Source organism: Oryzias melastigma, linkage group LG5 (genome assembly GCF_002922805.2).
Source record: "Oryzias melastigma strain HK-1 linkage group LG5, ASM292280v2, whole genome shotgun sequence".
Taxonomy (NCBI): Eukaryota; Metazoa; Chordata; class Actinopteri; order Beloniformes; family Adrianichthyidae; genus Oryzias; species Oryzias melastigma.
In genome coordinates this window covers 26755806-26766509 of record NC_050516.1, presented here as the reverse complement: position 1 = coordinate 26766509, position 10704 = coordinate 26755806, and the positions used below count along the sequence as shown (strand labels likewise).

Here is a 10704-nt window from a genome sequence, read left to right as displayed (position 1 = left end):
GCAATCCTTTCATAGCTTTGATTTTAGATAGATTTTGCATGAACAAAGTTTTCTTTACTTAAAACTATTATTTTGATTTCTATAAGATGCATGTTGATTTAGAGAAAATCTTTTTTTTTTTTAAATTGACTCTTAATGATCATTAAACCAATTAAAACTCTGCAGTGGGTTGATTTACTAACTGTAAACCTTTAGACACATGTGTTGGAGAACTTAGGAATCCACTTAAAGCAAATGAAGAGGGATGCTGTGTGGCGTTTCCGTAGCGATGGAGAGAGTACATCTGTGTCGTCCTCACTCTGCCATCTGTGCGGGAGCAGCTGCAGACCGGCCCCGAGCTCAGTCAGCCAATGCAGTCGGGGAGAGCTGCAGCGAGGGTGGGTCTTTGCGTAGAAGAGAGTCTAGCCCAGCGAATGAGAGGAAAGGAGAGGTGTCCCTGGCTCAGAATGCCCTTGCGTGAGCTCTGCAAGCTCGGAGCGGCAGAGAGGGAATACAGAAGAGAAGCTGGGATACACACAGCTGCTGAGGAGAGGATACAAAAAGCAAGGTGAATCCAAATGGATGTCATAGTGATAAAATAAAAAATAAGAGGATTTTTTCCTCTTTTTTTTTTCTTTTTGGACACACCTGGAAATCACTTGTTTCATTTTGCAGCCACCTTCCATGTCTTTCTTCTCAATGATCTCCTCTCTACTCCTCTGTGACAGACACTGCCACCATGGAAACTGGAAGCCCGAGGAAGATACAGTTCACCGTCCCCCTACTGGACACTCACCTGGACCCCGAGGCAGCTGAACAAGTAAGAAGGAAGGGGAACAAAGGGAGGAATGTAGCAGATCCGGAATGAATTCACTCTGTTTCTGCATTTTGGGGGAAAGGGACAAATGATGAGAGAATTAAGAAATTAGTTCATCCAAAGAGATCCATACTAGTCAAAGTAAAATAAAAAAATAAATAAATAAAGAGTCATGATTGAAATCAGTGCATGAGATCCCATTTTCAGCTTCCAGCAGGATGTTCAGAATGCAGCTCTCTGGAGAGCAGACTACAATTAAAATGACCGTTGTGGAGGATCTTAAAACCAAAGGAAACCTCAGTCGTGAGAAAAACGATGCTGCAGTTGATTTGCATGCATAGGAACCCTAAAAATCATGGCAGCAGAAGTTTAAAAATCAAAAATGCCACAGCTGTTTTTTGTGGCTCTAAGAGATTTTGAGAATTTTAGCTAATTTTGTGACATAGAAGCAAAACAAATCCATAGAAGGGGAAACCTGGATGTTATACTTGTACCTTTGGAGAATACAGTGTGAAGATTTGTCCTATTTTTTGTGTTTTATTAATACAGCAGCAGCAGAACAGGTCATTCATAATGAATGAGTCCTGAGTATAAGGATTTAGGCAAGGATTTTGGAGTCTGTCTCTTCTGTTTCATCATTTTCTTCCTTTGTCTCTGTCTGCTGTTTGCTATTGAACACTTTCAATGACGTTATTTTTTTTTTTTTTGTGAGATGTGGCCATGTTTTTGTTACTTAAATTATTATTTTTTGTTAAAAAATGAGCATGATTGTGAGTCCTTAACACAATCAGCTGCGACTGGAGAAGTTTTTCTGTTGATGTATTGATTGAGGAGGAGGTTTTGACACACATTTCTCAGTTTACAACTGTTTCATTGATGAGTCAAATAGAAGAAAAAAGACACCTCCTGTTTGGATTGCAGGCATTACACTTTAAAAGCAAGAAATTAGCACAAACTCATCATCTTGATTGTCCTGATTTTATTAGGAAAAGGCTAAGGAGTAAAATGAAAATTGTTCAAATTAAATTATTAAATATTCATATTTAAAACAGGGTTGAGTGTTTGCTCTTCTGCAAACTGAACAGCAGCACAAGTAAGGATTTTTCTTTAATTTATGGCCTTTCTGAAGCTAAAATTACCCCTAAAGTTCACATAAGGTAGCACATGAATGCACTATGCCATTGAACACTGACAACCATGTGATCCTCCATGTGAGGCTACGCTGCTGATGTTAAAGCTATAGTTAAATTGAACCACTTCATGCTGATTTAGAGTCATTAAAATGATACACCGCAAGGATCCCAAGCGAACACATTTAAGTGAATAGGGAATCCTCAAAAAATAAAATATCACTACAAAATCAAAATTTTTTCATTACTTTCTACATGTATATTTTAAAAATTGACCAATATTTCTTGCTCTTTTACTAATTCAATTCAATTTTATTTATATAGCCCAAAATCACAAAGGAAATTTGCCTCATTGGGCTAAAAAAAAAAAGAAAAGAAACTTAGCTGTAATTTCAATTAAATTATTATCTTTCAGCATTTTATGCTAAAACTGTGCAGTCGGTCTTCCTTATTTCCCTTTTTTCATTTCAACAACAAAAGGCAAACGCTAGCTTTGGAAAATGTCTGCAGCTTGGTCATCCACACTTCATTGATTTCTTTCTGGATCCTAATAAACCCGGCCTTCTGAACCATGTGGGGCTCCGTGTCTTTTCCAATATGTGTCAACATTGCTATAATTTACTTCCACTATAACGTTGGAAAGTGGGGCAGATCATGTTAGCTCTGCCTTGACTTTGGAACCGAGACAAGAACTGAGACAAAATCTGAGACAAAGCACTTTTTTTTTGTTGTAGGTGCAAGGAAAGCTTCAGAAAAATGAGTGAAAAAATTGATTTTCTTTGATCGATGGAGGTTTACACTATTTATTTGGAGAAAAATAATTTAAAATAAGTCACAACAAAGTCATCCAAAAATGGAATTTCATTCAATTACTGAAATAACATCTGTGGGATGAACCGCAGTTAGACTTTGGCACGTGTTCACATCATTTGAAATGATGCTGTTTGGTGGGTTGTCATTAATAGGTTTTTTTAAAGCTCGGTTCTCCGTGCTACGGTTTGTAAATGTGAGCTTTGCAGCACTAAAACTCTGAAACATGGATCGCTCTGCCTGTTCTGTTTGCTTCTGGCTGTCAGGGAGCAGCAGCGCTTTCTCTGCATTTATTTAGACAAATGTCTGATCCCAGGATAGCAAAGTTTAATAAAACCTTCACTGCACTCTTCTCAACATCTGAACAGCTGATAATCTGCTTTCAGACGTTTATGGGACCAATTCACTGGACTTTTTCCTAAAAATAACCCACACATGCACATTTGATTTGATTGTTTGTATACTGACCTGTGATTGGCTTACAGGGGTTCACACCAAAGCAATAAACTGAGAGTTGTGGTTATTATTAAGTCAGGTCCAGTACACTTGGCTTTCTCAGTCAGAGTAGGGAAGACAATAAAAAGGCCTTTCAAGAGTAAAAAACACACAAAGAGGCTGCAGATACAATCAATCAAACAACCATTTTGAAAAGCACCTATAAAAGTGGGAGCAAACAAAATGCTGAACGTAAAGTCAAATAACAATAAACTCAAACACAACTGAAACAAGTGCATTAATGCACCTATTGGAAAAGCCACTACAGGAATGGAGTAAATCATATAAAAATACATATTTTTTCAAGAAATTATAATTTTGGTTACCCATAATATTTGTGTTATTTCATGAGTGCTGGAGAAAACCAAAGATTGTCAAGAAGTGTTATGGAGGACCCAAACGTAGGAGACCAGGCTTGGTGACAGGAACTTAACACATTTAATAAATTAACCAAAAACATGACAAAAAACCCATGGAGAAACAAAAATGGTGACTAAACAGAACTGATGATCTGACAAGTATTAACTGAAAACCAGACACTTAAATAGGTTTAGGGCAATTAACAGAAATGAAGAAAGCTGTGGGTCATGAACCTGAAACTAGAGTGTCCGCCCTGAGATTGGAAGGTCGTGGGTTCAAATCCCGGCCGAGTCATACCAAAGACTCTAAAAATGGGACCCAGTGCCTCCCTGCTTGGCACTCAGCACTAAGGAGTTGGACTGGGGGGTTAAACCACCAAATGGTTCCCGAGCGCGGCTGTGTGTGCAGCTCACCGCTCCCCCAGGGGATGGATCAAATGCGGAGAACAAATTTCACACACCTAGGTGCGTGACAAATAGTGGGACTTTAACTTTAACTAGTGTGAATGATGGACCAAACAGAAGATGGCCAAAAATCCTAATTACTAACAAAAACTCAAACAAAAAAATCACAGTCCTGACAGTACCCCTCCCCAAAAGGGCAAATCCCAGATGCCCAAAAACACATGGGAGGAGGGGCATGGACCTACAAAAAACAAAAACAAACAAATAAAATGATGCCCAGAACGCAGTTTAGGGGTCCTGCAGCCAGACAGATGTGAGGGGTATGAGAACCCCTCCTCAGGAACAGATGTGAAGGAGGGGAGTACTGACAAAAGGGGAATAATGAAGAAATGAGTCAATCAGTCAAGTCCAGTGCTATAATAGAATGTTTCACATATACACTGTTTGCAGTGACATAGTTGCATTTATACATTATAGAATATTAGACAGAACTAAATTAAACTCTATATCAGCTACAAAGATATCAGTGAAAACATACATTTTCAAACAGGAATTAAAATAATCTTATATTTATCCGTAATAACCAGGCTCTTGCTTTACACAGTATTCATTATTAGCATTGCTAGCTTAACCATACGAAATAATACAACAGGGGTTCAAGGTATTATCATAAAACACATCGCTTCTAAGTGCTTATTGTTGCACACCACGACAACTACCGCTACTGTAAACCTGCTGGTGCTACATGGCAAAGCTACGTGATGCAGCAACGTGGCGCAGCTAGTAAGAAAAAAACCCTTTGATTTAAATAAATAAATACTCATAATCTTGATTTTCCTAATATATCTCCATCATAATGACAAAAATGGCACAGTAGTATGTTAAAAACACCATAAACATCATTTTAATCGGAGTGGGTCCAATCTTTTGAATCATTGTCACAATGACATATTTAGTACTTTTATATCCAGAAAACAAACATTTTTCAAAGCCTTTTTGTCACAGGTTTGAGGTTAATTCTTTCTTTCGAACGGCAACTTTCCTAAACTGGTGGATTTCACAGCGAAATTCATAAAGACTTTTCATAAAAACAAAACCCTGACACCACAGACTTGTGTTCTACCCTACATTTTCCAGTTGAGGGAATTTGTCCCACGCAGCAAGACTATCAGGCATGTGCTGCCCACCCATCAGTCCTGAAGGCTCTTGTTGTTGTCTGTCATGTGAAGTGACGGAACTGCATTCTAAACAGACCGTGGGTTGAAAGCAGCATGTTAAATTGAATGATGAGCTCAACCATTAAACACCGCAAGTTTTGCAAGCAGAGGATCAGGGAGTTTTCTCTTCTGTCAGGTTAAAAGAATCACAAGGACTCTGATTATAATCACTTCTGCAGCTCAGTGGATTATTGGGCTTTAACTTACTGGAGTTTGAAAAAGGCAACAAGCACGGCAAAGAAACATTCTTTAGCACACTTAATATATTATATTTTAGGTTTTTATTTTTAAACTCAGCTTAAAAATCTCAAGGTTATACATATAGATGCTGTTTTTTTCTACCTTCCTTTAATCAGGGGGGTTCCATTGAGCCCTGGGAGCAATCTATTTTGTAAACCTATTTTTTTTAGGGATAGAAATAATATATATATATGTTTTAGTGAGATCTTCTATATGTTAATCAGTTCATATTTGTAGAAAAAAGACTTTTGCAAAACTTTATCAACCACATGATGATTGAAAATTAAGCAGCACAAGTATTGATCTGTTGTTATTGGATTGGTATGATATACAGAACCCCTAAAGAGACAACGAACAAAAGATCAAAGTTAAGAGAAAAAAATAGTTACTAGCTGGTAGGAACCAGATACTAACTGGTGTGCACCAATGGGCTATATGCACGACCTACTTCCGCATTCAGCCTTTGACTGCTAAGTCATTTGCGGTCATAGCCGTGGGCTATTGTTTATGTGCAAATAGCGGAGTATTTGGACTTTAAAATATGTCTTTTGGAGCTAACAAGAGTCACTATAAAAGATGTTAGACGCATTGTTTGTTTTTCTAGTAAAATACCCCCAAATAAAAATGCAAAAATATTTTAAATTAAATTTGTCGTCCTACATAGCAAACTTCGAAGGTAACTTGCTAATGCTAATGTTTTTAGCGCATGTTTACGTGCGACCAGCTCTAAAACTGATGGACATTCATGTTGGTAACGCGTTAATGGTGCAGTCAAGATGCAGATCGCTGCATTGTTTCATGTATTTTATGTGAATCCAAAGCTAAACGTATGAAGTCCTGTTAGCTGTCATGCAGCCAGAGCGCGGGGAACAGTTGCACAGATCTGGAACAGACTTCCAGAAAACGTTAAATCAGCTGAAACACTCAGTGTATTTAAATCCAGGTTAAAGACTCACCTGTTCTCAGTTGCATTTGATTAATATGTATTCAAAAAAATTACATCCGCACTGCTTATCTATGTTTGTTTTAAAATAAAATCTTTTTACTTTCTTTTAATTTTATTTCAACATCACATTTTGACTATTTCTTGATTGTTTCTTCTAATGTTTTATGTAAAGCAGTTTGAATTGTCTCTGTATATGAAATGTGCTATACATAAAACTTGCCTTGCCTTATTTTTCTGCAACACAATTGCAAACACTAATTTGATAAAAACTCAAGACACAATGCTGAAAAAAAAGTAAAAAACCCAACGAGAATTCATCTTAAAAAGTGACTTGTGAGAATTGTGAAAGAAGCTGCTTTGAAATTTGTTTAGGACCACAGGGGTATGATTTTTTCCCTTCCAAGCTATACGTTTAACAACATGCAGAGAGAAAAGACTTTCTTTCATCTGTTTGTACTAATAACCAAATTAGCAGTCTCTGTGAGTCGCCTGCAGTATGAGGGATGCATTTGCATGTACACCACATATTGTACTGCTTGTGGGTGTTTGCAAACAGGGCTTGAGAAATTGAATCTTGTGCCCTTTATGGTCTCGAGTGCATTGGTTCATTTAAGCAACCAGTCAACTGCATTCTTTTTTTTAATAAACTTCAAAAACACGTGTTTTTATTCAGAAATTCTGACCATGAATACAGAAAACTCCAAAAAAGAAATCTCAGGAAAGGGTAAAAGGTTGTCTTTTCACAGGGAGGTAATTGTGAGTAGCTGACAAGTGTTTCAGGGTGAGATCAGCAACTCTCAGACTTATTTTGACAGAAGTCACAAACTGACTGCTTGTTAGTGCCGTTTCTCACTCACACCTCTCCTCTACCCCTCCGTGTTGGTTCAAGGACAATAAAACTTTTCAGATTCGAAAAAAAAAAAATGCAGTTTCCTTTTTCATTAAAGCTTATCTTTTTTGCAAACATCTGTATTGTATGTTAGGCCATTGTGGAAGTTAGCAAGTCAGAGGAACAGCTCATGTTAGATGTTTTGAAGATGAATGCAGGAAGCAGATTGAAATGATTAGGAGACATTAAGGGAAGGGGCAGTGATTATTCAGATAAAAGGAGGCCACGGTTGGAGCTACCAGGACAACCGAAGAGGAGGTTCATGGATGTAGTAAAGAAAGACACGGGGATAGCTGGTGTAAGTGAGGGGAATGCAGAGTTAGATGGAGGCGGATGATTTGCTGTGGAGCCCCTGTAGGGGGCAGCTGAAAGGCTAAAGCTACGTTCACACTGGCCTAGCAACATGCGTTCAAGCGGACACTTCCAATGAATAGTCTTTGTAAACATGCAGTTCAGTGCGTAACTACGGGTTAATTAATAACTACGCACATTTTTAAGATCGCTGTACAAACAAAAACCACAGCTATTAAACGTGCATTGGATATTTATGGTCAAACTTTGACCAATCAGGGACTGAGATTTGGTAGTGACGTGTGAATGGCGTCCAATTCATTCACAGAAGTGCCAAGTGTTTGAAAATTGATCACTGAGGAGAAATTAATAATTGCGATTTGTGTCTGGCTGGAATTATATGACACCAAGTTTTTCATATATCGGAATAGAGCTGTGAAAGAAAAATACCTGGAGCAAGATTGACAAGAATTGTGAGACTTTTTGCACCAAACCTCTTCCAACTATAGGCGGTGGACATGTGCTGGTAAACAATTAAAAAAAAAAGAAGAAGCCCCTCCCTACTTGTCCAGTGTGAACACCATGGGCCAAAGTCGCAACCAAGAATGCACATTTAGCAAGTAATATAATATTTTTTAAATTTGTTTTATAGTATAGTAGAAGTTATTACTTATAAGCTAAAAGCACACTTTAAAGTTACATTAGAAATACTTCAAGGTATACTTTCATAAACTTAAGGTAAACGTGAGGTTAACAGTATGCCAGAAAGGTTACTTTTCGTAAACTTGGAGTAAACTTAAAGTTTATTACCAGTAAACTAGTAGTATACCAGAAAAGTTACTTTAAGTTAACTTCCAAATTTACTTTTTATAAACTAAAAGTGGGCCAATTCAGTCCAAGAAGAATACTAGTTAGTAAACTGCCAGTATATTTCCCTAAGTTTACTAAACTTGGGGAAATATACTTGTACATATAATTGAAGTATACTTATTTTTGGTGGTTAGTCTACTGTCTCTCCATTGCACGATCTTTGACTATTTAAGTTCAGCTTGTACTGCGTTGTAAGAAAAGATCCATTGGGGAGTGAAGCTGGCAGGACTTTCAGCATCACTCAGCAGGTCAGTCAGCCAGAGGGCAATAGTTTGTTTCTCCTGTGGATGTTAGGGAGTGCAGCACTATTATTTTCAGAAAATAGAAACACAATCTTCTTAATTTGCCGACATTTTGAATTTTTTCTTCACACAGATGCAGCTTTGATTCCATCTGCTGCTGAGACTGGAAGCTATTCATTAAAAAATGAACAATTCAAAAAAGTAGCTTGAGGTTTTTTCCAGGAAATCTGGTTGGGACATTAAAAAATGCACTATAAGGACCCACTCTGATGAAGATTGTGTTTTTGGTGTTTTTACATGTCAGATTATTTTTTTTCTTTGCGCTTGTTATTTTTTTTGTGTTTTGAACTTGTCATGATGATTCAAAAGTTTGGTTTATATCATTTATTTTTAAGACCAATCTGATGAAAAGGGTGTTTTTGGCGTCATTACATCCTGCTGCTACTGCTGGAGCTTTTTCCATCCAGTCCTTCTGCTCACCTGGCAGGTGTGGCCAATGTGCCTTAATTGACACCTGCTGGGTGTTTAAGACAGAGGAGGCCACACCAAGACAGGCAGGGAGCAGAGCAGCAAGGTGCGGGGGTTCTTTAATTCTATTTTACCTTCTTTGTCTTCAGCAGTCTTACACTGCTGGGTTATGTTATTTTAGTTTGGGTTGGACCTTGGTAGTCTTCATTTGTGAAGTTTGTTTATTTGTTTTCTTTAGGTAGATTTTGGTTAGGCAGTCATTATCAGGGAGCTGCTAACTCCGACGGTCAACATGGCTGGGTCAGCACTCTCCCTGACTAATTTTATTTTTGACCAAGGCTCAAATTCCCTTTTTTTGTCTTTTTGTTTGGACAAGCTCACTAATTATTTGAATTTTGTTTAACATGTTCTTGTAGGATTTTTCTGATGGAGGACATGCATAAAAAAACTGGTTTAAAACTGTATTTCTGAAAAAAAAAATGCTGTTCAAAAAAGAACTTATTTCTCTCTGCTCTGCCCCACTATGGAGAAGGGAAGAGGGGGCGGGGTACTTCCACACCAACAATCTCTTGCCAACAACTTGGAGCCAAATTTCTAATAAACTCCTGCCACTCTGCAGAAACTATGTCCTAAAAAATGACACTTTATTTATTTTTTTAAAGAAAAAAAATTGGGCTAAAAATTGTATTATTACCATTAAAAGATCACTTTTGAAATATATCAAAATGATCGAAGTGGGACTTTAACAGCCAACTAACATTTTATTTTTTTAACATTTCTGGCTATCTAACATTTAAGTTTGGAAAAAATAAATATAAATGTTGAACAGAAGTTTTCACTCGATGTTGTTTTCCAAGTGCAGAGCAGCTTAGCTTAACAAGTACAGGAGTCCTAACTGCTGAGCAGCAGAGTGCAATGTACATGTTCTGTCATGCAGTGTTCCAAAAAAGGCTTAGCTGCCAAACTCCATTCTCCTGAGTTCTGAAAGAGGTAGCAGGTGGCGGACAGATCTGCTCAGCAGAGCAGGATCAGTCGTTGCTCTCGTCCAACTCAGCTGTAGTGAAAGTTTATCACTTCTTAACTCTGCATGATTCCCACAAAGCCAGCTTGAGTTTTTCTTGAATTGCTGCATTTCTGGGTTCCTGTTGCACATCTGTGGAAAAGATGTAAATTTTTTGTATTTAACTTCTATGTAAAAAAAATTATACTATTGCAAAAAAAACTGCATGTTTAAAGTTTTGCTTTGAAAACCCTTACATTTTAAAATTTATTTTTTGTTTTGCTCTCCTGCTTTTAGAGCAGGGGTGTCAAACTCAATCGCACAAGAGGCCAAAATCTAAAACACACCTTAGGTCGCGGGCTGAACAGAATAAACATTTATTTAACACACTAAAATAATATTTTTTAAATTTAAAAAATGTAACTTTTTAACATAATTATTAACTAGATTTATCACATTACCTACGATAATGCTAATGTGAATGCTGTAAGCTGAATTTAGCTGCTGAAGTGGTGATAGCTGAAAACGCTGAAGCTGATAGCTAGC

The 10704-nt window shown here is 37.4% G+C and overlaps 1 protein-coding gene across 1 annotated transcript in view; it reads left to right on the top strand.

Moving 5' to 3' along the window:
* The first annotated feature begins 431 nt into the window (after nt 1–431).
* LOC112145083 (protein phosphatase 1 regulatory subunit 1A) overlaps nt 432–10704 on the top strand; it is a 26996-nt gene continuing 16723 nt past the window's right edge. The window contains exons 1-2 of the mRNA XM_024270114.2: nt 432–547; nt 708–799. Of these exons, the coding sequence (XP_024125882.1) occupies nt 719–799 (81 nt within the window). The 5' untranslated portion in view covers nt 432–547; nt 708–718. The remainder of the gene's footprint in view (nt 548–707; nt 800–10704) is intronic.